The sequence below is a fragment of the Blastomyces dermatitidis genome, assembly GCF_000003525.1.
Source record: "Blastomyces dermatitidis ER-3 genomic scaffold supercont1.15, whole genome shotgun sequence".
In the NCBI taxonomy this organism is placed as follows: Eukaryota; Fungi; Ascomycota; class Eurotiomycetes; order Onygenales; family Ajellomycetaceae; genus Blastomyces; species Blastomyces dermatitidis.
The window spans coordinates 227,833-255,191 of record NW_025544788.1 but is presented as its reverse complement, the minus strand read 5'-3'; the positions used below and the strand labels follow the sequence as shown (position 1 = coordinate 255,191).

Sequence of the window (27,359 nt, the reverse complement as noted above, 5' to 3'; positions counted from 1 at the left end):
TTTCAGTCTGGCGCTTAAATACCCCTCACCCCTGGTGATGGAACCAGAGCGGCGCAGCTTTGTTAACAGATAACTAAAGGTCATCTCGTTTCGTTGGTCGCTATCTTTGGACCTAGCCAGGGGCGTGAACCTGTGTGGATAAGCGCTCCAATCATGCCAGAGCCAACGACGATTTCTTTTCCGCATTGAGTGTAATGAGATGGACGGAGGTTCTCACCTCCAATCTCTCTCATCTCAATGGGAACCAGCCAGCGGCAAGAATAGGCTGAATAGCACTGGCTCTAAGGATGTCAGTGGCTCACCATGAGAAGATATACCAGGCCTACACCTTTTCTGAGAAGCAAGAGATTGCGCATAAATAGGTGTCTATTCCCATCGACAGTCTCACTCGCTGTACTCTTAAAATTCATGTTGTCATCACATTTGAGATTTGTTTAACACACCATTTTCAACCTATTTTCAACCTATTCCCCTGCAAAATACCTGCACTTTCAACGCCATCTCTAAGCCAATTGTTCTTTCCTGAATAGAAAATCCTCCAGCGCGACTTTGATCGATTCCTGCTGTTCTCCCATCACGATTTTTCTCAACATCCCTATCACGAGGGAATCTAAGGTTTTCACTTCAGTTATCTGTCCCGACGAAGCTCTTTCGCCTGTCGGATTTTCAAAAGTGCCGTAAGTAACCTTAAGGACAATGACTTCTCGCACTCTCCTCGAATATCTTACTGAGCCAAATCCAGAACTCAACAGCGACAATGCTTCACAGGGCCTACCAACTGATCAGGCTGCCATCTCGGACTGGGATGATTTCACGTTGGACACTCTTCTAGCCTGTTATGGCGATATTTTACGCAAACCGAGATCATACCTTCCCAAGTGTTCCCCAGACCTAACCACGCTTGAACGTGAAATTTGGAATGAAGACACCTTTGAGCATCTGATGACTCGCTATATAGTCCCCCAGGTCAGCGTTGGCCTGGCAAAGGCTCAGAGTGAGATGAACATTAGTAATGCCATCGACATGACGCGAGGCGGGAGAGCAAATATTGATGCTGGTGTCGAAAGAAATTCATTATTTCCTGACTGGGCAGGTGCCGTGAAAACAGCAGGTGAAACTGGATATATCAATCACTGCCTGGGAGAGATGAAGCTTGCAGAGAAATGGAAGTCAATGATGAGCCGGACTTATATAGCCTATTATTGGCCGATTACACAATTGCTCAAGTACTGCTACACGCAGTGGGGGACATGATATGGGTACATAATTAACCAGGATGAAGTTATGGTTATGCGATTTTCGCGGGAAAGGGTCGGTTCGGGTATCACTATGAAATGATCTCCTCGTGAACTTGCTCCACAGCAAGAATTTTCATCCAGATCTCACCAGTGAAATGACTCACATACATCAGCATCCAGTCAAATGCAAATAGACATGAGATTACCCCAGCATTCCCGCCAATCCTCAGAACAAGGACATTTACATTCCACCTGTCGAATTCAAGCGCATCCCATGGAGCAACAGCGGACCGAAAAAACTCACCGTCAAGCTTGCACTTTGGTGAATTCATTTGTTATCAGGCGACGGCCGTGATATAGACATTGGCCATGACTATCCACCCCTCCATGCTTGGAGACCTGTAGCAGGGGGGTATGAACACATCTCCACTGGGAGTGTAGTCAGCACCAAACCAACCACTGGTGAAATATTGCAATACCAATCTCCACAGCGCCCGTCCACTCCACAGAATCGAGATGGAATCATTTCGTCTCTCTCGAGTCCGCTATCACCTCTCCCCAGCCGATTAGAATCCTTGCCAGATTACATTGCCTCACCATCAGCTCGGCTACCTTCCCCCCATGAACAGTCACCGCCTAGAGGAAGCCATTTGATTATGGAAGACATAGTACATCTTGAATTCGACGAATCTGGGGCCATGTTCGTATATGTGACTAAAGGAAGTAATGAGAGGTGATACAGGAGTTCAGGTCCTTGAGTGTTAAGAGTCGCAAAGTTTATCTTCCATATGTGATAAACAGGAAAGCAGAGTTCTGTGAGGTAAAATGCTCCGAACCTCGGGCTGAATCTACCAGCAATAGCAGCAGCAGGGAGAGTGACCACAGTAATGGAAAAGGCAAGAAAAAAAAAAAAGCCGTGATTGTCGCATTGAGAGAATCTCTCTAGCAGTTCAGTGATGGCACCACAAGGTGCAGGCACTCTGGTTTGCATTCCTTTCGGCATTGAATTTTGGAGATCAATAGTTCTGATGCCAACCTTTTCATTCCATTTTTCATTTTTCATTTTCTGTTGCTCTGTTATTCTATTATTATTCTATTGTTCTGTTGTTTCATTATTCTTTTTCTCTTCTTGTCCGCCTAGGTCTCACGAATAGTCCATAGCTTAGTTCTCAAAGTTTTTTTTTTTTTTTTTTTCGTTTTGGGGGGGGTGAAATGTCTATCACCATTGAACTATGAAAAGCCAAATATGCTTGAAAGAATATCTATTTCAAGAACATGCACAACTGACCACTGGGTTATTCTCAGTTGATGAAGAAATTATTATAGATACGGTACAACTTAGACCTCCATATCAGATTTCAACCACCAATGTGTCCCATCTCCCTGTATAAATGACTCCTCCCTGTTTTCTTGTTCATCTTGCTTTTTGTTCAACCACTCCTCCTCCAGCTTCTTTACGACAGCCAAGTTTTTTTTAAGGAATCGTATTCCTATACTTCTCGATAAGTTTTCCGTCTCGATGGGACTGTTCCCAGTCAGTAAAATACCGATCCATACTAGCAAAGCTCTCCCTGCGTCTTGACTTCGACCAGAAACGGCGGATTCCAGGATAGGTGATCGTGTTGCCCAAATCCACGATAACCGAACCGCGATAATTCTCAGGTTTGACATCTCCAGGCCACAGCAGAGCTATTTGCATTTTGCGGCGTACTTCGGGGATATCACTCATGCTGATTTCATGAGGAATCATGTCTTTGATGATAGCCCATCGACAAAATATGTGATGCTTGTTGCCCAACTCTTTAAATTGACTATCATTAAGCTTGATCCACCCATGGCATTTTCCTGCCCCATGTACCATTCTCGCCAACACTGTCGAGACGGGCAAAAGCGGGCTTCACGAACGCAAGGAGCCCTCAGTATCTTCTCATGTTGTTTGATCTTCATGAGGGAGAAATCTGTATTCTCATATGGCCAGTGCCTAGCCTAGACATGTAGAAATGTATACAATTAGAGTGAGTGTGTGACGCAACTGTGATGTCAACAGCATTATCTCACCAGCAAGAATGACAAACAGATCAGAACTTGAGTTCTCTTGAATAAAAAGAAAGTACACAATGTACCAGCTTTAAAGCATATGACTTGCCATCATGGACATTCAATGTGATAAACACATGACTCTGCACCTGCTCTGAGGAATCAAAGCAGTTTGATAGATTTGTCATGGTGAATGAAGCAGAAGACAGCTCATCAGACAGCAAAGCAGCAAAAAAATATGAATAAGACTGCAAGAGCTACTCAACAGCAGATTGAAAAGAAGCTTAGAGATGTAAAAAAGACTCAAGAGTAAAAAGAGAAGAAAGAATGAGCTGCTGTACAGATCATAGTTGAATAAGAAAAAGATTGAAAAATTCAAAAATTATCTTTCTAATCAGAAAAGTAGACTCTTGATTTTGTAAAAAGTGACTAAATCACATTTTCAGAGCTCTGTCTGAATGTTCATGAATTCAGTGTCAGAGAAATCTGATAATATTACAATCTTTACTGATTTAATGACTGCTTGCTCACTGAATCTGTCTTCACTCAAGATTTCACATTCTGAGTGAGTTATTAAGTCAAACAAACATCTACAGAATTAGATGTATATTTTTATATGTAATTTTCTGTATATATTTTCATCATATAATATATCACCTTAAAATCTAATTGCATTGTTGAGATATCATTGAAAATATTTCATCATAGTGATGGCGAAATGGCAGATGTTTGAGTGTAAGCAGGTGTTGAGTGACAACCAGCGAATCCTGGCTTTCGTATATTTTTCTTTTTTTTAATTTTTTTTAATTTTTAATTTTAATTTTAATTTTTCTTTTCTGGTTCTTTTTGTCAATATATAAAGTTATGGATGGAGGAATGGTTCCTTATCACCAGACCTGCATACATTTTTCATGAATATGCAATATAGAAACCCACGCCGTTTCACTAGAGAATGAACAGTAGGATCAAGAGGGCTGAGTTTTATTGAATATGAAGAGCCAGATGAGGGCATTCAATCTTTTAACACACATCTACTTAGCTACTTCTTCTGTCTTCAGGATGAAAGAGATCTCAACACGACAAACTGATGCAGTTAGATATGTATATATGTTATTAATTGCTATTCATTAGTGATCTACTACTACAGTGTAAACCGGGCTGCCTCCTTGCATAAGGTTTTAGCAGTTACCTTTCTTTGAAACGCAGGACATTATTACTTCTTCCATTTTACTTTTGTTACCTAGTAGTAACTAGGTGGCAGGCCCACTCTTTAACAATAATACCATTTTACTTTCAGAAGCCACCGGCGACTCCGCACCAATCACGATATCCGTACTAAAAGCCAGAAAAAGCTTTTGGCCAAAAACACTAAATAAACCTTATAGGTGCGAGCGACCTTGGCAAGCGGCGGCCGCCGGATGGTTCTGGCGCCTGGGGCTGCCTCGATCGACCTCGAAAAGTCTAAACTACGGAGCTCAAACTAACGGCTGCCAGTTGTGAAGCTTAACCGCCTCCCTACGGGACCTCTTATTGTTGTATCATCGTCATCATGATGATGTTGAAAGCGCCAGGTAAAGAGGCACCCAAACCTTATTTTGCATATTGGCTGCTCCAGGAAGGCTTTAAATCCAAAAAGTGAGCTGCTTCCAGCAATCAGTGGACAGACAATGGACGATCTCAAGCTCCCGGAGGGTCAAAAGGTTTAAGATACCTCTAACTACCTGGTAGTAGTTTTTATTAGGGCCCGGAAGACCGATGGCCCACGCGCGGCACATCGGCTGCCGTGGGCTGCCAGAACAGAGTTCAAAGCTCCCATTTGCTCCCTGATCGCCCGCCAAGTTGTGGCTCAAGAGGGGGCCCAATAGTACTCCTCCGTTGTATCGCGGGATGGAAAAGGCCCATGGGATGGGGACGGGACAAGATGCAGAAGATGGCTGAGTTCCGGAGAGGCTAACTGCAGCACACTCAATCCTGTAGCCATGTATGTATATATCTTATATCTCTTTTAGAGTGCATGGATATTTCGAGTGTAGATTTACTCGACGGGGGCGCCGTGGGACCGAGATCTGTGGGGGAATGAGGTGACGATTGAAGAATTGTTTAATATTGAAGACAAATAAAATTAACTATGTCACAATCGTGTATGGTAGATGGATGTAGGGACCTACATCTGGATTGCTTTGGGCCATGTTATCGGATCTTCGGGGGCGGGGCGGGGCGGGGCGGGATACTTCTCTGGACAGGAATGCAGCTAGAGCCCGCCCTTGGGACTTGATGTCTCGGCTGCTGATTGGTGTTTGCGGAGCTTCGAACGAGCTAAGCTGTAGATAGATAGTTAGTTGACCACATACATACAAGAGCAAATCCCTAACGACGACGATATGAGATACACTCTATTTATCCTAGAAGAATTAAATATAACCATAATAAGAAAACCTCCGCCTCCATCTGCGGAAGCTTTTGCCTTTTTTGCTCTTGTCTGGTTTCCTCTCATCTTCTTTTTCCTCTTCTTTCTTTTTCGTCTGTTTTTTGACTTTCCTGCGTCCACCAAACCGAACTCAAAATATCTCGCTCCCGTGATATATATATCTCCACACAACCACCTCCCGTCCTCTTCCCCGGATTCCGCTACCAAACGTTCCCCCACATCTATTCCACCACCATATCTTTTATTCGCTATTATTACTTATCCCCGCCTGATTCCGCAGCTATTATCACGCCGTCTCCCCCGTCCTGCAATATTCCGCGCGCGCCCGGTCCGGTTCTTCTGTTGACGGAGAGCTCCCCGCCGCCCGCCGCCCGCCGCCCGCCGCCTCCACCTCCGCCGCTTGCCACGATATGCCAGGGATGAACCTGCGATCCACACCTCTCTTCCACGGCTGCTACGCTATAGATTTAAGAGGCTGCTAGTCTTGGAGGAGAACAACGGAGTCACTCGCACTACACATACCAGTTAAACCATGGCGAACCACATACGTTGGGAGCAGACGGCGCAGATCCTTCCGCCACCACCACCACCACCGCCGCAACAGCAAAACAATATCCACCACAACCACAACCACAGCCACAACCACGGACACCAGCACCAGCCACCACAGCTACCACATATACAGCTGCAGCTGCAGCAGCAACAGCAGCAACCTAGACAGATACAGGCGAAGGGACGGACGACATTGTCCAACTCCCCTGCTAAGCCCGCTCAAGGTGCGCGTTTTCTTTTAGTCTGCTATATAACTTTCCGTGTCCCTGCCTCATTGCTTCTATGATACTGCCAGTCAGAGGCTATCCCAGGGAGTTTGTTGTAGTATTCCAATTTTTTATAGCCCACGTTTTTGGATGCTATACTACTCTCTGCCGTTGTTGTATCCGTTTTCCTTTCCATAGTCTATAGAAACTGCGGAGGAATGGCGGTTACCAATATATACCCCATTCATCCTACCCCAGTGCGCCTGGATTGAGTTTTTGTTCCCCCCATTTGTTCTATAATTATACCCCAGATTGTGCAACGTTTCATTATGCGCAAGAACAACCAGTTGGTATGCTAACCGTATCTCATCTTGCGCCGCTGTCAAATGCAATTAGCTCCAAAATCATCCAAATCATCAATCCCGTCAGACGCCCCATCTTTCACCTTCATCGACCACGATGACGATCTCGCCTCGAAACGGATCAAGGACGCAAACGCCCGCAAGGCGATCAGGTCCCATGTTATGCGCGACGTGCGGCGCAGAGAGAGACTACTCGGTCTAAAGCGGACATCCAAGCGTGGTGCTGCTAAAGAGAAGAGCTCGTCGCCAACTGCCAGTAAAAATAAGACTGATACCCAGACCGCCGCATCCACTGCAAAGAACCAGCGGAAAAGCACTCCCAGTGCGAGCGCAAGTGCCAATGCCAGCGCCCGTGCTAGCGTTAGCGACGCGGATACGACAAGGGATATTGACAACAACAGTATATCAGATACGACAACGATGAGCCTAAGTCCGACCTCGATTTCGGATTTATGGATGACCGGCGGATCACCGTCTGGAGATGGCGCCGCCGTCGTGCCGGGTAAGGATGATTCAGATTCACCTTACTTCCCCAATCTGTGGACGGATTCCCCTACCTGGGCTTTTGACCCCTTCGGCACCCTCCCGGGCTCAAGTCCGCCTACCAATACCATAATAGACGGACTGATAAAATACTGTAGGTAACCTTCTATTTTGTTTTATTTTTCGCTTGTATTTTTTAACAAAAATATTATACCTATATCCCATCGGAATTAAGCTGATCATATATTGAAAAAGTCTCCGCTGTCCTAATTCCCATGACCTTCCCCGCGGAAACAAAACAGCCCCATGACAGCAAAAAACGCATGGCCCTAATTATCAACGCGACAATCTCTGAAGCAGGGCCTTTCTTCGGCTACATGAGTCTGTGCGCCGCGCATCGAGCTGTCTTGCAAGGGAAGAATCCGGACCCCTTGTCTATCGCGGCTAGAGCTGGTTCTGAAAATGACAAGCTGTTCGAGCCGGACTATTACATGATGAAGGCTCGGTGTATTGATGAAATGAATAGGAAAATAAATGATCCGAAGCTGTCGCTGTCGGATTCGGCCTTTGATATTGTTGTTAGTTTGACGTCTTGTGCGGTAGGTTTTATACTTCTTTCTTTGTCCGTCTTTGCTATGATTGGTCTTTTATGCTTTTATGAATACATTTAGTTGTGCAAATATGCTGATCATCGCAAACATACTCTAGTTGACTATTGGCGATTTCGACGAAGCCAGAATTCATATCAAGGGATTGAAAAAGATGGTTGACTTGCGCGGAGGTGTTTTCGGTTCCTCATTCCAAGGAGAGGGGATGCGCGTGCTCTCTAACATATTAACGTAGGTTACCTGCCCTTCTCAAAATAGATTAACTCATGTTAGATTCAACCCCCTTCTAAACATTCCCATAGATGCGATATCATGTCCGCTTCTGCACTCATGTCACGCCCCCTTTTCCCGTTAACATGGGACTTACAACCAATCCCACCGGAGACCGCAGGACGGATACTCCCACCACCCACCTCCCAACTATCCAACACCGGTATGGCCCTCTGCACCAACGAAGCTCTCTCCACACCACTTCGAAACGCCCTCAGGGGCCTCCGCGAGATCCTCTTCTTCGAACACGCCAGCGCCCAGCACCCAGCAAACTTCTCCACCGTCGAGAACGAAATATTCGTTTACAAAAGCCACGAGATGCAATACGAATTACTAGAGTACCCGTACCGGCTCGGCCAGAAAACTCCCCCCACTTCCGTAACCTCCATAACCTCAGAACCACCACTCCAACCCCTCGAAGCCATCGCCCGGGTCGCCGCCATCTGCCACATAAACCACTTCTTCATCGTCTCCCCGCCCTCCTCCGGTCTCGGTTGCGCCCTTACACGCCACCTCAGCGTGGCTGTCAGCAGGTTCCCTACGTCCATGTTCCCCAGTTTACCAAGCGCGTGGCTCGACCTGGTCGCCTGGGCGGCGTTCCTGGGTGCGCGCGGCTCGAGGGCCCAGAAGACGAAGCCGTGGTTTCTAGAGCGGTTGAGGGATGTTGCGGCGGTTAGGGGGTGGATTCGGCCTGTCCTTGGGACTGGGACTGGGACTGGGTGGGGTGGGGAGCACGTGTATGTTGGTAGTAGTAATGGCAATGGCAATGGGAATGGGGACGATGGGTGGAAGGCGGTTGAGGAGGTGTTGAAAGGGTATTTGTATATTTCTGAGTTGCAGGGCAAGGTGTTTCGAGGTATTTGGGAGGAGGTTGTGCGAGGGCCTGCTGTTGTGGAGGTGGCGTAAGGGAGGTATGGCCAAGAGGTCAGAATAAAGGGATATATGGCTGAGTGTATTATTATATACCGCTTTCGTTTTCGTTTCGGTCTGGATTTGGATTTTAATTCTGGTATATTCTTTTGGGCGGCAGATGGGCAAAAAAGAAAAAGACGGCGAAGAAGGGAAAAGGAAAAGGGGGAGTTCGACTTTGGGATTTTGGTTTGTTTCTTTCTTTCTGTTTCCGTTTTTGTTTTATAATTTCCCTCTTCTTGGTGTAGTTATACTTATTTTTGTATCCTTATTTATGTTCGGCTCTTTGGTCAGCGAGTTTGGGTTTGGCCTGCTTATTGTTCGTAGGGAGTCTATACTTCACTCATGTTTTTTGGGATTGGATTGGGTTGCGATGGAGTTTACTTTGGGCGGTTTATTTGATTTTATTTTCATTTTTTGAGCCTTTTTGGGAAATAATACTCTATGGGTAGAGACGTAATACTGAGCTGCTGGTATTTCATTATTAATTTTTGTATTTAACTGGTTTATTCTCATAGGAGTACAGAGTACAGATTATATATGTAGATATGATTGGTTGATTAGTGCGCCATCACGTGAGCGTCATCATCGCTGGATTTCTTTGCTGCAAAAAAAAAAAGTTAAAAAAAACTTTCTTTCTGTTCCCAAAACAATATTTCATCATACATAGTTAAACTACAACCTCAATTGAGTATCGCCTGCAATCCGTGTCTGCTTTCCACCAACGACAGAATATACCCCTCCACGAAAATTATATATATCTGCCATTCTGAAAATACAAATAAATCACAACAAATAATAAACATGGGCTGGTTCTGGGCTTCCAAACCCTCGGGGCCATCTCCAACCGCCAACGAATACACGCAAGGTGCAGAGCGGCAGAGACTTGGATTACCACGATCGGATAACACCCAGGCGGTAACCATGCATCCCAATGAAAAATCCTTAAATACCAATTGTCTTGAACAAAATCGGCTAATCAGACCCTCCCCACTTTTCCTGCTGCCCGCGCATAGTCCCAATCCGGTTGTCCCATCCGCACCCTTCCAGGCCAGAGCAAGAATGACACAGAACAACCATCTTCAGCCTGTCCCATCCGCTCAAAGGATTCCCCCTTCTACGTAGCCCCTTCTTCATTGCCTACCCCGCAACAGCCCACCGCCGCCGCCGCCGCAACCCCTGACCCCACCACATCTGAATCACAATCAACCCTCTCCAAACTCAACCCCCTAAACTACATGTTCACCTCCATCCCGCAGACCCGCGCGCCAAACCAAACCGTCGACCTCCCCGTCGAGCGCGAGATCTCCTCCATCCCGCGCGCCGACGACAACACCGACGGCGGCGGCAGCAGATGGGAATACCCCTCCCCGCAGCAGATGTACAACGCGCTGCTGCGCAAGGGCTACTCGGACACACCGCAGGACGCCGTCGAGGCGATGGTTGCGGTTCACAATTTCCTCAACGAGGGCGCGTGGGAGGAGATTGTGGGGTGGGAACGTACGTTTGCGGGCGGGCTGTGGAAGGGGTGGCAGCGGTGCAAGAAGGGGGAGCTGGGGTTGTGGGAGGAGGTGCATCGGGAGGAGATGGAGAGGGAGAAGTGGAGGGAGAGTAGTCCTGGTGGTGTGGATGATGCTGGTGGTCGGCTGCCTGAGCCGCGCCTGGTGAGATTTCAGGGCAGGCCGCAGGAGTGGACGCCCAAGGCGAGCATTTTGCAGGCGCTGGGTTGGGTTTATCCGGCTAAGTTTGGGTGGGTTGCGCCTGGACCCCCCTTTCCATTTCACTATCTCATATACACAAGCTAACAAAAAAAATAGAACAGCGCCCCCCTTCGACCGACATGACTGGTACGTCCAACGCCAGACACCCTCAGGACCCAAAGAAGTGCGCTACGTGATTGACTACTACTCCGGGCCTCCGGGGCCGGACGGTGAGCCGGTGTTTTATCTTGATATCCGGCCTGCGGTCGATACACCCACAGCAGCGGTTGAGCGGATGATGAGATGGGGCGGCGATGTTTGGTGGAGAGCTAGTGGTGGAGCTGCGAGGGTGGGGGGGACGAAATAGTTTTTTGTTTGTTTCTTCCGGCTGGTTTGGGTTTGGAGCTGTACGACTTTTTTCAATTCAGATTTTTATATTGGGTATAATCTTAGGAGGTGGATGTGATGTGCACACTAACTACCTCCACAGGAGCTATTTACGCTGGTGGATCCGATTTTATATTTTTATTATTGTTTCCCGTGCTCTTTGCTGCTTTTCATGTTCTCTCCCCCCCTTTTTTTTCCCTTCCTTCTAGTCACGCTACATTGTACACTCTTTTTTATTTTTCATTTCTTCTCTTTCCCCTTTTTGTAACCCGTGAACAGGCTCATGAGCGACTACGGATGCATTTACATATTGGATGGGCAGGAGTTCTTATCCGGCCTTTGTTTTTTCCTCCATTTTCTCAAGCATGTTCTCTATGTGGTGCGCTAATAACGCAGGTCATACTCAACTCCCCGTCTTTCTTTGCCTTTCTGATCTCTTATTATTTTTATCCTTCGTTGGGGGAAAATCTTCTGTATAGTCAAGTGAGTAAGTCTAGTCTTGAACTATATATGCAGCCCGCCATGTCACAAATACAACTATACTGAGAGAATCGAATCATGTGATACTACATTCCCAGGTCGTCCTATCACACGCTGACACAAAACATCTCCAGAATTGTCTCCCAACGGCCCTGTTCTATTCCTATGTTCGAGATTTTACAACGGGGGATGCGCTGAGAACATTTCATACAGTGACCAGCTGACGCGAACAACCACAATAGTTAGTTACCAGATTCCGACACATTTGTCATTGCTTCTCGTTTCTCATCCATCCCAAACCCCAGCTCTGTGCTTGTGACCAGACAACTACATCCGCTCAGCCTCGACCAGTCCAGCTCACAAAGTGTATCCTGCTCTGGATGCTGGATGCGACTCTGGCTGGTGGTAGTGGTGGTGGTGATGGTGGTGATGGTGGCTGGGTTGTGGTTACATTGCAATGTCTCTACAAACAGCCTTTGTTCCCTGTTATTTCCTCTGGTGACTTTTCTATTTACTCACCCGGACCTGTGAGAGTTGGCTGGGTTGGATCACCTTGAGACCTCCAAAAGTTGCAAGGCTCTCTCTCTATATATAACTTATACATATATATCTGTGTATATGCGACATGGCGTGAGTCATGAAGGAAAGAAAGGTGCCAGGAACTGCAGTAGTTTGTCGGCTTCAGCATCTTCCCGCGAATTACTGAGGATACCACGCCCCGGATATTCCGTCTTTCTCTTCAACTCTCTATCTTTATGAATATCCTCTCTCTATTGATTTTAAAAGAACCTCCGTTCAGCTCTCTACTCTACGCAAACTCCTGCTGGGCTGCTCCTTGTATCCTTTGAAATCTCTATTTTGCTCCTTCCACGGAAAGTTCCGCTGGAGCGGAGCAAGAAAAAGAGAACTAAAAAAAAGAGCCGCCGTACTTCCATCTACTCTGCCCATATTCTCTACTTTCCTGTTGCTCTTAGTCGTTCTATAGATATCCCGCCCAATGAGCCCAGCAACACCACCGGATATAGGGACGGTCTGTTACGTGCCCCCACAACGAGACGATCAAGTCTACACCTCGCCTCCCCGCGCCCGGCAAAACCCTCTCGCCCTCGCCTGGCGGGATCTTCGCACCCTCTTTTCTGTTCTCTACCTTCTCCCGAACCTCTTTTCCCCGTTCGCCACCAACGACCCAACCAACGAACTCTCCCTCAGCCCCCAGAACATCTGGTACCTAGCTACATTGACCTTCGTCACCATTTTCGAAACGCTTTTAGGCTGTCTGGTTTTGGTGGCGGTGACGTTGTCGCCTGGATGGATGGGCACGGCGGTTTTCTGGGGGACGATTGGGTTGGTATGGGCGATTTGCGCGCCGATTCAGGGGCCAATGATGGTGGAGTCGCGGGTTGGGGTTGAAGAAGGAGATGAGGAGGGGATTGGGGATAGTGTAAATGGTAGGAAGGGTGAGAAGTGGATTTTTGTGAATGGGGTGATGGTTGGGTATGTCCGATTTTTACCACCTTTTCATTAATTCTGGCGCGGTAGAGTATTTCTAAACTATTCATAAAATCCCTTAGAAATCGCGGCCTCGCCAATAACTGCGCCCGTCTCTCCCGAACCTTTGGCCGCGCGATCACTGGAATCCACAACCCTACCAATGGCCTCGTCTGGGATATCATCGAATGCATCTTCCAACGCTCGTTCGCCTACAACACCTACAGTATACGCTATACTTACGACCATCTCAAACACTGCCTGACAGACCCAACAGTACACAAAGTAGTCCTAATCGCCCATTCACAGGGCGGCATTATAGTCTCCATGGCCCTAGACCTCCTATTCACTATCCTCTCCGCCGAGAACATGGCCAAACTCGAAGTCTACACCTTCGGCTCCGCTGCCGCACATTTCAACAACCCCATGCGCGCCATCCAGACCACTTCCATTCCCATTTCCCCTTCTGGCCCTAGCGTGAGCTCACCCACGCGCCGCCGTCGCTCAAAAGGAGTCATCAGGTATATTGAGCACTACGTTAACGGGGAGGACATCGTTCCGCGATGGGGTGTTATGTACAACGTCCGCTCAGCCAAGACGCGGTATAGTGGTAAAGTGTTTATCCGGAACGGCGTGACCGGTCATATGTTCAATCAGCATTATCTGGATAATATATTTCCGCTGGATACGCGGCTGCTACCACCTGGACATAATCGGCCGGGTGCGCCTACGGGATTCCTAGATCAGGTGGTTAGTGTTGACGAGTGTACGTGTCGGGATCGGGAGGCTTATTATGCTACTGTGGCGGCAGATAAAACGGGCGGTTTTGAGTCGTCTGCTGCGGTAGGTGAGAACGGGGGTGAGGTTATATCAGTGGGCACGGGCGGTGGGTTTTGCGCGGAAGATCCTGGTGATGGTGATGATGAGGATGACGATAAGAATGATGGAGCTGGAATGACTGTTCGTGACCTCAGCCGGTTGTGGAGATATCTTGGTGGTGCGGATCCGGATGTGGATGAGAGGGGCCTGTGAATAATCTTTTCCTATCATTTCATTTCCCTTTTCCCCCTTTCTTTGTAGACTTGATTCGACTCCTTTTCTTCTTCTATTGTATTTGTCAAGCGTGCGGATTGTAGAATAGCATCGGAGGGGTTTTGGAGGATCAGATAAGATAAGATCTCCCGCTCCGGTTTTGTCACTAGCGCGGCTTAACCTCTGGAAGCTTTGACCCAAGTTGATCGTTAAAAATTTCCCTCTTTACTACTTTGGATGTGATTCTGCTTTCATTCCTTTTTCTTCTCTCGCTGTTTATTCTCACGTATTATTCTTAACCTTCTCTCCTTTTCGGTGAATATTATATATCCAAGTAATATATCTCCCTTAATGAATGCCTCTCGCAATGCGGAAGTTTGATGATTGATTGATACTACATTTCGGAGGTAGCGTTATGGTGAGCGCGCTTCTGCGGAGATGCCCCGAGGTGTGCTATCTATCTGACTACCGAATCGCCATAGGATGTCTGTGTGCCTTTCGTTAACTAACCTCTTCCCCTCTGCGGCCATAAATATAGCCCGTCCTCTATTCCCGCTCTCCCGTTGGACGGCGCCTCCTGGGATACCACTATTGTCGCTCAGGTGTGGCAGTAGCGAAGAAATTCCCGCCGCCATCGATATGTAGACGGCTCAATTCAACGGCTCATGCCGCAGAGGGCGATCATGCGTCCCCTGACAAGAGAAAACTTCCCGCCCCAGCGACGCCTAAACGGCCACCGCTTGCCTCCCTTGTAACACGTCTACATATCCAGAAAATTAAGAGTTGTATTCGTCCTGCAGCGCGCCCAGGGGATCCTGAGCAAACTCCGCATATAGAAGATTATTCCTCCAAATTCAACGAATTGCGGGAAGCGTCTGGGAGGGGCAAACCTCTCACGTCCATAATAACCTCACACGAGGAATGGCACAAGTTGTGTGTTTGGAAAAAGAAGGAGTCTCTCCGCATGAAGAAACAGTGTATAATGTTCCAGAAGAGCTCTAAGGAGTTGAGGGCGAAGTATCATGAGATTGTGGAGGAGACGGAGAAAAAGGTCAAGCAGGCGCTGGAAGCGGGGCGGGCGTCGCAGGTTATGCCTAATGACGTACGCACACTCCGGGGGACGAGGATGGCGTGGGTGGATAAAGAGAAGGAGTGGACGGAATATAGAGCGGACTTGTTGCGGAACCGGGTTAGTTGGGGGCAGTTGAGAAGGGAGTGGGAGGCCCAGCAGGTGGAGGTTGCGAGTAATGGTGAGAAGGGGGACGAGAAGGGGGGCGAGAAAGATGGTGAGGAGGAGATTGAGAAGAAGAAAGAGGGGACCAAAATGCAGGACGAAAGGAAGGAGAAACAGAGTGAGGAACGGATGGCAAGGACGGAGAGCAAGACGGAGAGAAAGATAGACCTGGAAAGGGAGAAAGATGGTGAGGAGGATATTGAGGAGAAGAAAGAGGGGGCCAAAAGCCGGAAGGAAAAGAGGGAGATTGAGAAGAAGAAAGGGGGGCCCAAAAACCGGAAGGAAAGGAGGGCAATACTGAGGGAGAAACAGAGGGAGAAACGGAAGGCAAAGATGGAGAGCAAGGCGGGGAGAGAAATAGACCTAGGGAGAAAGAAAGATAGTGAGGAGGAGATTGAGAAGACGAAAGAGAGGGCGAGAAGACGGGCGGAAAGGAGGGAGAGACGGAGAGAGAAATACAAAGAGAAACGGATGGCAAGGATGGAGAGAAAGGCGAAGATAAAGATGGACGTGGAGAAGGAGGAGAAGAGGGAGAAGGAGCAGGAGAGGGGTGTGTTGCTTATGGGAGTCAACCAGGAAGATGCGTTCAATTATGCCGCGAGGTTTCTACTTTATCCCTTGGTGTCGACTGGCCATGATACTGAAAAAACAGTTACAATTTCACTCCATCAGCATCAGATTAAAGCGGTTGGGATCAATGACGATGCGAGCATCGCGTACGCAAGTGCTAACAGATGGTTTATGCTCAAAGCCGACGAATATCTAAAACGCCTGGGAGACAGTGATGAAATTTCCTCTCATTTTCGGGCGCTTAGCACCAAAAATTCGACGGAGTTTGTAGCATTCGCCCACAAAACTCTCGGACTCGAAGCCTATATCATAATCATCCCTGCTAGATCCGCTCTCGAGTCCCGCGGGATCAAACAAACTGCAACGCCTGTGTTGTCTAAAGTGGAGCTTTGCAGCCCAATTTCAGACTTTGGCACTGGAGATATTTGTCGGATTGCTAACCTTGTTATCGCTGTTGAGATTCAACGGAATCACCCGGAAACATTGCCATTGTTTCTGAAAGGATTGGCAAATCTCACGGAAACTCCTGCTCTTCATATCCACCCAGTGTCCCTCCCTTTGGGACAACAGTGTTTAGCCTCCATTCATGACAGCCTCAGCCGGACAGAGGAGGCAGGTCTCCCAGAAATAACAGGAGATCCAGGCGTTGATTTAGCACCCGTGGACCAGTTTCGGAAGCGAATCAGGTCCCCTATGGACCCAGAGGCAACTCTGGAACAATCGAAAGGACTGAAAAGCAACCTAGAGAAACTAATGAAAATGGACCGAGGGAAAATGAAGCAACTGCCCATTTTTTCGTATCGCAATGAAGTCCTTGAACTTATCAACAGACATATCTTCAGTATTGTGACGGGATCACCTCTGTCTTGTATATCTACTCAAATACCACAAATACTACTTGATGACGCGATCCAGCATGACGAGGGCCCCGATTGTAACGTTCTCATCGCCCAGCGTTCCGATAGTGGTGCGATCTCCCGTGCGTCCGAGGTTGCTAAAGAACGAGCTAGAACTGTTGGTGATACCGTCGGGTATCATACTATGTCGATTTGCAGAGCACCGCTGCTGAAGGGCAGTATTACGTATAGTACAACAGAGGTTCTACTGCTTCTGCTTCAACATGCGCCTAATGAAGTGCTAGGGAACATTTCCCATCTGATTATCGATGATTTACATGAACGGGATCTTGACACGGATTTACTCCTAACCGTACTCAAAAGGGAAATGATGGCTCGTTTGGAGACAGACGAATCTGTTCCCCAAGTTGCTTTAATGAGTTCTAGCCCCGAAATCGATACGTCCCTTCTAGGAAGGTACCTTGAGTTTGAATCTGACTACTCCGGCGGCCAAACAAAGTGGCCCTTACTACATATTCGCGACCAAGATCATGTCGTTAAACATCACTTTCTTGACGATATGGTGCAAACCTTAAAGGAAAAGTATACTCCGCATGAACTGGAACCCTTTTTCGCTGACAGAAGGACACAAGAGTTTTTGTCCAATGAAGAAACGTTCGTTGCTGAAGAGGCCACCAAAATCCGTGAACCCGAAAACATGTGCTCCATGGATTCAGGTGACAAGATTGAATCAAATCCGCGGGGAGATAACTGGAGGGTTGCTTTCGACGAAATTGCCCCTCCAGTCCCCGTTGGGTTGGTTGCCTTCATCATCGCGCATATCGCTAAGACCAGCAATAAAGGCCCAATCTTAGTATTCCTACCTGGACATAACAATATGAGAAACGTCGCAGAGAAACTGCTGCACGATCGTCCACTCAAGGTCAATTTCAGGGACCGGTCGAAATATAAAATACTCTACTTTCGTGACACGGTAAACCCCGAGATCTCCCAAACTGTGCCTCCCGGTTGCCGCAAAATTATACTCTGCGAGGACGTTGACGAAGCATCGACTGCTCCGCTGGGCGTGAAACATGTCGTGGATGTTGGCCTGGTTAACCAACCAGTATATTACCCGGAACAATTGTGGTCAAAGCCTAGCGCTCGCTGGGCTAGCAAATCAACTTCAGACGCAAGAGCTGCTCACGCGGGCCTAGTACGGAATGGCCATTATTACGCATTATTCACGGAAACTAGATATGAGGCATTGCGAAAGGCGGCAGTTCCTGAATTGCGTCGAACCGATCTCCAGACGGTCTGCCTGCGGGTTAAGGCAGCAGGATTGAGCGACGATGTCAGGCGATTTCTTCTCAGTGCTCCCGAACCCCCTTTGCTTTCCTCCGTGGATGCCGCCTTGTCCAGTCTCCAGAGCATGGGAGCCATGGACAATGACGGCAATTTGACACCTCTGGGCCGTCTTGTTAGCACGCTGCCAATCCATCCAAAGCGCGGTAAACTGATTATGTTGGGGATAATATTCCGTTGTTTGGAACCCATACTCATCACCGACATTCTGTTACAACCGCAATCGTTCTTCGCTGACGGAATCGGACAGCTGAAGATGTCTGGTCAGAAGAGTGGCAGTGATCACATCGCGGAGATTAATACCTTCAGAACCTTCCTCGGTATTTTAAGAGGGGAGGGAAATGAGGCGGCACTGGATTATTGTCAGAAAAATTCTATCCGGTTCTCAGGTTTCAAGCAGTTTCTAACCAGTACTCAGAAGACCGTGGGAATTCTCTCGGACAATGGGTTAATACCCTACCAACGTGACCCGTTCGAGATTACCGACGACCCCTTTGGCGGCAGAGGACTGAATACGAACTCATCCAACGTTGCCCTCGTCAAAGCAATCATTGCTGGTGGACTATATCCAAACACTTGCGTTTTAAATGGCCCTGTCTGGAACCGATGGCAATCCAAGCGTCATGATATCCTATCTATAAGCCCTGACAGTGCCAATTATAATCTCCAACATTCGGGAGTGACATTAGGCTCGCTGATGACATTTTCCCGATTCATTATTTCTAACGAGGGTAAACTAATGTATCCAACCTCGCGTATCACGCCATTGATGGCTCTCCTGTTTGGCGAGAAGATTCAAAGCGAAGGGAGGATATTGCACATGGATGGCTGGCTACCGTTCAACGTCGAGGTTGAGGAGGGCGGCCACGAGGACCCAGAAACTGCGGCGGGAATTCTGTTGAAATACAAGCAGTTGTTGGATCACGTATGTTTCTGTATTTCCGCTTCCCTTTTTTATTTTAATTTATTTTTTAAGATCCGTTCTTGATTCCGTTCGATTTCGGCCCTTTTCCTCAGCGAAAAACCTGGTTATAAGCTAATTTCCCATCTTTCTCATTGGCAGTTTCTCTCCTCCGCATTCCAAGAGATGTCTATTATCGACGCCAAAACTCGACGGTCGGGTAAGCAAAAACATCGTGTGATACCGAGAACATATCATGCCAGTGCCGATCCGGTTCGCGAAATGTTCATTGCCAAGTTGATTGATTTGCTCTCCCACTCTGAATCGAGTACACTTCCGCCACTACAAAGCATCGACTAGCATAACTTCCGTTCTCGCAGGACACATTCCTAACTTCGCTCGCCGACACGGACCGCTATTCTAGCTTCTCATTCCCATATTCCCGGCCCGGGGTCGCTCCTCTATGCATTTTTGGCATAAAATGCTATTTCATGTGTTAATATTGGTGTTCTCTTGTCCACTATTCCGTCGGTAGATGAGAGCTGTATTTTTATAATGAGCATTCTGCTTATGTCTAATGTACGATAGAGCGTGTACTATAGAATGCCTGGCTACTTTGACTGGTTGGGGTTTTTATTTTTCATGGCATATATATGAATAATAGATCGAAATGGATGGCGATTGGTCTTGGTTTTGAGGTCCATGTGCATAACTTTTTTTTATATATATTTCTTTTGTACAATTTTATATGTTGCGTCTCACTCTCATATCTGATGACTCCCCTCTAGCCGAGCTCCAATGACAGAGAAATGAGATAACATTCAAATCACAACCTTGCTCCCAGGCAATCTTCTACCCTTGATGCCAAGCTAGCTGACATGTTGGCTGTCTATCGGAGGCGTAAGAGGATCACCTGTCAGCTTTTCAAGAATAGGAGGAATAATTCTTTCTGAGGCAACTAACTTGGTTTTTCTGTAGTCTCACCAGGACCAGCATGGCAGGTCACAGACATTCTCAATACCCTCAGGCTTCTGCTTTCGCGCAAGCTACCATACGGGCAGCCTCCTTTATTGTAATTGTGATTTTCCTGCCATCTCACCAGAGTCCATCACCAGCTATCCAGCAACATATACTGCGGTTAGTTTCCTCATATTTATATGTTACGGCATAGTTTACACAGGAATGTAATGTGGTTGATGATGTAGGCATGTTGGGCCATCACGCTCCTGAGCCGCCCGATTTCCCGACTCTCCTCCGGGGCTCTGGTGATAATGGATGTGCTGGGGTTCCTCTTGCTTGGTGCCAGCGTCGCTACGCAGCAAACTAGTGGCTTAGTGGGTATAACAACAGATCCTATGAATATGACCGCACCATAGCTCGAGTTGACGGCGATAAATGGAATTGGAATCACTGATGCGTCTGGGTGAGGTGCGCTTCGCTAGATGTCCATAATTCTATCCGCATTGTCAGACTCTCGTGTCACTGACTGAAATCGAGCGCTCTCCGTTTTCTCTTAATCATTGCCGGTTGTGTGGACTATTGTGTGTGTTGAGGGCCTGAAGTTTGAGCAAATGTGTGCGGCTGCTTGGTTATTGTGGAAGTTTTATATTTACCGTGTCAGAAAAGGGGTAGACAGGGGGTATTCATGTTAAATAAGTTAAATACGGAGTATAATATGCAGGCTGGTTTGTTGATAGTCTGGTACACCAGTAGTTAAATAACTAAAGTTAACTAACTTAACCACTTCAGTTAAATAACTAATTTATTTTAGCTTCACATGGACTAAATATGACGTCTGGCCAAACCAACCAACTTCCGCCGCCAATATTCAGGCAATCGACAGAATCATGAAACAGCAGCAACAGTCACTCAGCCATAGCCATATATTGAGCAGGACGAGCTAATGACCATCTCCAAACGAAATCCCCGTTTATCCGCGATATCATGAGAACGGCCCTTTGGCTTGGTCGTCTCCGTCCTGCACCTCTACCACAAATACCGCCGTCCTCCGCAACCTATCCGCGCCTCTGCTCCTCTACCATAACCTTACCCGGTTCTAGATACATCATACGCCAATTATCCCGCCAGCATCATGGCGGGAAATTCCTTGAGCACTACAAGTTTCAATGGCGGAACTACCGCTTCCCTCCGCCTCCACCTCCCCCTCGTCGCCCGCCCGATGCCTACCCCCGCACAACAGCCCTCCTCATTGCCGCTACTCTAACCCCAGCTGCCTTCCTCCAGCTGGCTGAGAACGGCATAGAGGACGACACCACGACTGCTGAGAGTGAGATGCTCGCCGCATCGCGTGAGGAAGCCCTGCGCGTGATTCCGGACGACTTGCACGTGATCGTCCGGTTTTGCTGGAGTGTATATATATTCGTGGATCGGTATGTGGCGGAGCCCGTGGCGACGGCGATGCGGCTTTTGCATCTCATTGTCATATTTGTGCCGGTGATTGCGACGGTGCCGGTTATTTGGATTGGTGGGCGGGTGAAGAGTCGGGATGGGGAGAGGAGCGGGACGCTTTGGTGGTATGCGTTTTTGGTTAGAGGGATGGAGAGGGCTGGGGCGGCGTTTATTAAGGTATGCGGTCTCTTCTTTTATTTGGTCTTTTTTTTTTTTTTTTCTTTTCTTTTTTAAACTCTGGATGGGGACGCGAATGTATAGTTTGATAGTATTAGGGGTGGATGGAATTCGCTAATAGTATTGGGTTTTAATGTAATAGCTAGGTCAATGGGCGGCATCGCGGTCTGATATATTCCCTCCGGAGCTGTGCGCGGAGATGTCTTCATTGCATTCTGATGCCCCGGCCCACTCATTACATGCTACGAAGAGGATTATAAGCAAAGCTTTCAACATGCCTTTTGAAGACATCTTCGAAGAATTTGACGAGAAGCCTCTCGGGGTTGGGGCTATTGCACAAGTATACAAAGCAAAGCTGCGTCCGGATCTTTGTGTACAAGATAAACTAGTCCGGGACGATCAACCACAGAATCTGCGGGCCAAGTTGAGGAAGAATGTGGATACACTGGTTAAGAGTAGCCCGCACCGGGTGCCCTCATCGTACGTTGCGATCAAGGTGCTCCATCCTCGCGTGCAGAGAACTGTGCGGCGAGATGTCCGGATCATGGCCTTTTTTGCACATCTGATCAATGCAATTCCCACAATGGAGTGGTTTTCATTTCCCGATGAGGTGAAGCAGTTTGGAAACATGATGCGACTCCAGCTAGATATGCGGATTGAAGCTGCAAACCTCCAGATTTTCCGTAACCACTTTAAGTCGCGGACAACGACTTCGTTCCCATATCCGTATACTGAGTATACAACCAGGGAGGTACTAGTTGAGGAATTCGCCCAGGGGATCCCGTTGTCTACATTTCTCGAGAGCGGGGGAGGGGTGTATCAGCAGGAAATCGCCCGTGAGGGCCTCGACGCCTTCTTACACATGCTTCTCATCGATAATTTCGTCCATGCTGATCTCCACCCAGGGAATATCATGGTCCGCTTCTACAAACCTGGTCAACTCGATCTTTCTTTCAAGACGTATCAACCAAGCACAGTTGCGAGGGAAATAACCCAAGTCGACGAAACCGAATCTGTCCTTGACCGTCTCCGGCCTCACCAAGGGGACCCGGAGAAGTGGAAGGCTGTTCTCTCTGAGATCGACAAGGAAGGCTATCGGCCGCAGCTCATATTCATTGACACAGGCCTCGTCACACAACTCAACGGCCACAACCGCCGGAACTTCCTCGACCTGTTCCGTGCGGTGGCTGAGTTTGACGGATACAAATCTGGCCAGCTAATGGTGGAACGGTGCCGACAGCCGGACGCAGTAATCGACCCGGAGATCTTTGCATTGAAGATGCAACACCTCGTGTTGGCGGTGAAGGGGCGAACGTTTGCACTGGGCAATGTTAAGATTGGCGATGTACTGAGCCAGGTGTTGTATATGGTGCGCGCACACCACGTGCGGCTTGAGGGAGATTTTGTCAATGTCGTCATATCCATACTTCTGCTGGAGGGTATTGGGCGGAGCATGGATCCCGAATTGGATTTGTTTAAGAGGTTCGCTCTTTTTTTTTTTTTTTTTTTTCGGTTTCAATTTTCTTTTCTCAACTATGTTCTATACAAAAACATTCTGACTTGGATCGGTAGTGCACTTCCCATCCTCCGCCAACTTGGATCAGGCACGACATTACTCAAATCCGTGCGGGAAGGCGACACGTCAATGCTGAAGGTATGGGTTGGGCTTGAGGCGCGGACACTGCTGCAGGCGAGCATTGAGAGCGTCGAGAAGTGCGTGAAGTACGATCTGCTCTCGCCAAATATATAAAGGCGTGAATGTTGTATCTCATTCACCAGGTAATTAATTGGATATGATAGAGCCGGCGGGGTACGTCGTCGGGTTTGGGTTTGGTTAATTAGACGAGGTGGTTCCCTTTTTTTTCCTTTTTGTTATTTTATATACTATTTCCATTTTATTGTGGAATATATGTATAATGTATATATTTGTCTATATACCTATCGACATATCATTAAGTTTATATTTAACTAAAAACCCACCATGATATTATTCGTCGCTAGCCATCCTTTACCCCGTCCGTCCCGCTTAATCAGCTAAATATGGAACGCCCGCTGTGGCAATCTTGTGAGTTAAGGCTGGGATTCAAACTAACTTACTTACCTGGTTTGAGATTCCTATTCGCTCCCCAACTTTCTGGATAACTATTCCATTGAGGATCCGAAAAAATGTCGAAGCAAACCGGGTTTGCGCCGTTCTGACCAGATAAAAATGGCGGGGGAAAGGAAAGTATTCGGCTACCCCTCTTCAGATATCATTTTTATATCCCTTCTCTTCTTTCTTTTCTGTTTTTCTTTTCTTTTGCTGCCGTTGATGTCAGATGTATATTTCAATCCGTGCTTCCGCCCAATTTTCAGCTCTTCTTTGACTTGCTATCCTATCAATATCAGACTGGTTTTAACAATAGGGATATGTACCTATCTTGATCGCTAAAGTTATAATGAACGACACAACATTAGTAAACCCTTCCCATACAGGCTCTTAATCTTGTATAAACATATCTGCCGTTCAGCTGTCGTTCAAACCTTCCCCCTAAACGAGTGCGAGCGCGCATACATGCCCCGCCCCTTGCGAGCGGGTGATGCTGTCGCCGAATTCAATTCCACGGCACCTCCGCCGACCGGGCGATGATGGATATCGCACGCCTACAATCGAGGATGTCGAGGAAGTCGACTCCGAATTCCCATTCCCAGAGCAATTGCTCTGCGTCCCAACATCGCAGTCAGACATTCCCGTTTCTCCCGTCCTTGAACGGCTTCGCTCCCGCGCATCCCAACGGACCAATACTTCGAGAAACAGCGCCGCACACGATGCCACGGCCGCTGGGACAGAACTTAATGAGGTTAAGTCGGACAACGGGGCCAACGGCTTCAATAGTTTCGATGACGATGTTTCTTCGTTACTGGAGCTGTCCTGGAAAGAAAGAATTCGACATTTTACATGGGCTTTTTTCACGCTTACGATGGCGACTGGGGGGTTGGCAAATGTGGTATATTTTAGTATGTTATATCGATTTATATTGACTATTTTTCTATGTCTTATTTTCTATTTACCCTCCTGATTGAATGCTAAACGGTCAACTAGTTCCATACCGCTTCCCCGGCCTGGATAAAATAGGCATCGTAATAATGCTCATCAATATTGTCTTGTACTGCTGCATCTGGGGCCTGCTTCTCACGCGGTTCTATCATTACCCATATACATTCAAAGCATCCTTCATGCATCCCACGGAGTCTCTATTCGTTCCTGCGGCGATCGTCTCGTTCGGAACCATTCTCATCAACATCTCACAATATGGCCCTCCAAGAACTGGTGAATGGCTGGATACGACTACCTGGATCCTATTCTGGTTCAACGCTACTCTGGCCGTGATGTTTTCCGCCGGCATATACCTGACCATGTGCGTACCTTATCACAAATTCAAAATTTATCAACCGAATAATCCATTGACTCGGGGTGATTTTCTAGATGGTCAACACAAACCTTCACAATCGCCCAAATGACACCCATATGGATATTTCCCGCGTACCCGATGCTGATCATCGGATCACACGCCGCCGTTTTAAGCGGCACATTATCCCAGAGACGGGCTCTCCACATCATAGTCGGCGGCACAACCATCCAGGGCGTCGGCTTCCTCGTCTCATTGACAGTGTACTCAGCATTCATATACAGGCTGATGACGCAGAAGCTGCCCAAAGAAAACCTGCGGCCGGGTATGTTTGTCTCCGTGGGGCCGAGCGCGTTCACGGTTGCTGGCTTGGTGGGCATGGCGAGCAATGCGGAACGGGCGTTCCCGCCGCATTTCATGGGTGATGGCCCATTGGCGGCAATGGTTATTCGGTTCGTGGCGAATTTTGCCGCGTTGTGGCTTTGGGGGTATGTCCTTTTTGTAGTATCTTTATATTTTTTATTTTTATTCATGCACATTGGTTCCCAACAACTGCCCACCCACCCCTCCGGTCGATTCCGCGCGTAAGGAAAACGCTAACAGGATAATAAATCGCCAGTCTCGCTATCTTCTTCTTCATCATCGCTACCTTCGGCCATTGGTCAGCCGTCAGCCGCGGTCGCATGATCTTCTCCATGACCTGGTACTCATTCGTCTTCCCCAACACGGCGCTGGTGACAGCCACCTTCGCCATCGGCAAGGCATTCGAATGTCCGGAGATCGAGATCGCAGGCTGTGTGATGACCGTGTTGCTACTGATGATTTATTGTTTTGTCACGGCCATGATGGTCCGGGCAGTGGTGTTGCGCCATATTTTGTGGCCGCGGAAGGGAGAGGATAAGGATGAGGGTGGATTTAAGATTAGGGAGATTCAACCTGCTGTGCCGCCAATGGTGAGTGGGTGAGTTACTGGTAGTCAATTGTTGGGACTGAGAGGAGGTTGGCAAGTTTTGGTTGGAATATTTTCTTTTTTGAGGCTTTTTTGAAGTAGATTATCTGATTCTGTGATACCCCCTTACGACCTTGATTTACTTTGTTGCTTTCTCTTGACCTGCCTTCTTGGTTAGTTATATATACATATGTGTGTGTATTTTTTATGATCTTCTGTTGAATATATGGAGACAAAACAGGCGGAGGGAAAAATTGCGATGCAAATACAACCAAAGATATAATCCATCACAACATTTAGCATCGGCATCGGGGAATATAGAATATGCAAAATTTAAATAGAAATTGGCTTCATCACGTCAAAAAAACAAATGCCAGATCATACCCCTAAACAATCATCCTCGCCTTCCCCGTCTCAGCCTCATACTCCCACCCAGAAATCGGAATCCCAGCCTTAACCAACCACCGAACATGGCCTATAGTGACAAATGTGTCAAATGGCTTTTTTCACAGTGTAGGTAAAATGTCAGGTCACATGCCCTAGCTTATTGTTAGAGGATAACACTCAACGAACTCCAAAAAGCACTCAATAAAGCGGTTAATTTTCAACCATAGCACAACAATGCAATAAGATATTAACATTATCTATTAAAGATTAGAACTATATACAGAATATCATATAAATATATATGATTAATTCAGAGAACAGTTACTTAGCTTAATAATTCACTCAGAATGTGAAACTTGTAATTTGAAAATAATTGAATTGTGTCCATAGATTCCTGCCGGATTCCTGCCAAAAGCTCTGATTCTCGGTCGCTGATCCTTGGCTGAGGAACCCACGGAGTTCCTATTCTCCCGCTCCGAAGCTCCACCTCATACATTTATAAATATCCACTCTGATCACTGATTCCCGCACTTTCTCTTTTTTCCTTCTCTAATGTTTTTCACTTTTGTTATATAAGACCTATATATTAGTACCGATCTATTCGGCGTAGGCCTCTTACACTTGGAAAATGTTCATTGTCTCCTCATTAGAAATGATTATCTATTGAAAAAGATATTCAAACATGTAACAATGTGTAAGAAATAAGAGAAATGAACAACCAGTTAAGTGAACACTGAATCTCTAGATAGAAGCTTGCTCGCCAGTCACCCTGGCCCTGCAACAAGATCTTGTGGTTCGGAAGAACGTATGACCGCCGGATAATAACGCGGCCGCTTCCGAACACGCTTACGAATGTAAAGGGGCCCTAGCGGCCACTAATTAATTTAGTATAATGTATATAAGGAGCCGGCGTATGCCTGTAATTGTACACTGGCTCAAGCAACCTTTGAATCACATCTAGT

At 47.4% G+C, this 27,359-nt stretch overlaps 9 protein-coding genes across 9 annotated transcripts; 7 read left to right on the top strand and 2 right to left on the bottom strand.

The window, feature by feature from the left end:
• Window positions 1-629: 629 nt before the first annotated feature.
• BDCG_09324 (uncharacterized protein) lies at window positions 630-1,254 on the top strand (the record flags this gene model as incomplete). The annotated part of the gene is made up of 1 exon (XM_045425107.1): window positions 630-1,254. Exon 1 carries the CDS (start codon window positions 697-699, stop codon window positions 1,252-1,254), a length of 558 nt encoding a protein of 185 aa, XP_045273670.1. The 5' UTR covers window positions 630-696.
• A 1,458-nt stretch (window positions 1,255-2,712) lies between these two features.
• On the bottom strand, window positions 2,713-2,967 carry BDCG_17968 (uncharacterized protein; the record flags this gene model as incomplete). The annotated part of the gene is made up of 1 exon (XM_045427008.1): window positions 2,713-2,967. One exon carries the CDS (start codon window positions 2,965-2,967, stop codon window positions 2,713-2,715), a length of 255 nt encoding a protein of 84 aa, XP_045282907.1.
• Window positions 2,968-2,984: 17 nt separating this feature from the next.
• BDCG_17967 (uncharacterized protein) lies at window positions 2,985-3,682 on the bottom strand (the record flags this gene model as incomplete). Its single annotated transcript, XM_045427007.1, has 2 exons — window positions 3,362-3,682; window positions 2,985-3,224 (listed from the first exon to the last, which is right to left on the bottom strand). Exons 1-2 carry the CDS (start codon window positions 3,461-3,463, stop codon window positions 2,985-2,987), a joined length of 342 nt encoding a protein of 113 aa, XP_045282906.1. The 5' UTR covers window positions 3,464-3,682.
• A 715-nt stretch (window positions 3,683-4,397) lies between these two features.
• BDCG_09322 (tachykinin family protein) lies at window positions 4,398-9,731 on the top strand. Its single transcript, XM_045425106.1, has 6 exons — window positions 4,398-4,660; window positions 4,778-6,479; window positions 6,858-7,460; window positions 7,562-7,905; window positions 8,015-8,145; window positions 8,217-9,731. The coding sequence occupies exons 2-6, from the start codon at window positions 6,236-6,238 to the stop codon at window positions 9,088-9,090; spliced, it is 2,196 nt and encodes a 731-aa protein (XP_045273669.1). The 5' UTR covers window positions 4,398-4,660; window positions 4,778-6,235; the 3' UTR covers window positions 9,091-9,731.
• A 166-nt stretch (window positions 9,732-9,897) lies between these two features.
• Window positions 9,898-11,160, top strand: BDCG_09321 (cytochrome c heme-lyase; the record flags this gene model as incomplete). Its single annotated transcript, XM_045425105.1, has 3 exons — window positions 9,898-10,011; window positions 10,110-10,843; window positions 10,911-11,160. 3 exons carry the CDS (start codon window positions 9,898-9,900, stop codon window positions 11,158-11,160), a joined length of 1,098 nt encoding a protein of 365 aa, XP_045273668.1.
• Window positions 11,161-12,657: 1,497 nt separating this feature from the next.
• On the top strand, window positions 12,658-14,180 carry BDCG_09320 (uncharacterized protein; the record flags this gene model as incomplete). Its single annotated transcript, XM_045425104.1, has 2 exons — window positions 12,658-13,154; window positions 13,232-14,180. 2 exons carry the CDS (start codon window positions 12,658-12,660, stop codon window positions 14,178-14,180), a joined length of 1,446 nt encoding a protein of 481 aa, XP_045273667.1.
• A 415-nt stretch (window positions 14,181-14,595) lies between these two features.
• BDCG_09319 (uncharacterized protein) lies at window positions 14,596-19,446 on the top strand (the record flags this gene model as incomplete). Its single annotated transcript, XM_045425103.1, has 3 exons — window positions 14,596-14,628; window positions 14,719-19,110; window positions 19,249-19,446. The coding sequence occupies 3 exons, from the start codon at window positions 14,596-14,598 to the stop codon at window positions 19,444-19,446; spliced, it is 4,623 nt and encodes a 1,540-aa protein (XP_045273666.1).
• Window positions 19,447-20,807: 1,361 nt separating this feature from the next.
• Window positions 20,808-23,676, top strand: BDCG_09318 (Atypical/ABC1/ABC1-C protein kinase). The gene is made up of 3 exons (XM_045425102.1): window positions 20,808-21,672; window positions 21,815-23,154; window positions 23,245-23,676. Exons 1-3 carry the CDS (start codon window positions 21,031-21,033, stop codon window positions 23,420-23,422), a joined length of 2,160 nt encoding a protein of 719 aa, XP_045273665.1. The 5' UTR covers window positions 20,808-21,030; the 3' UTR covers window positions 23,423-23,676.
• Window positions 23,677-23,703: 27 nt separating this feature from the next.
• Window positions 23,704-26,402, top strand: BDCG_09317 (C4-dicarboxylate transporter). The gene is made up of 4 exons (XM_045425101.1): window positions 23,704-24,669; window positions 24,755-25,070; window positions 25,139-25,549; window positions 25,681-26,402. Exons 1-4 carry the CDS (start codon window positions 24,252-24,254, stop codon window positions 26,024-26,026), a joined length of 1,491 nt encoding a protein of 496 aa, XP_045273664.1. The 5' UTR covers window positions 23,704-24,251; the 3' UTR covers window positions 26,027-26,402.
• Window positions 26,403-27,359: the final 957 nt, after the last annotated feature.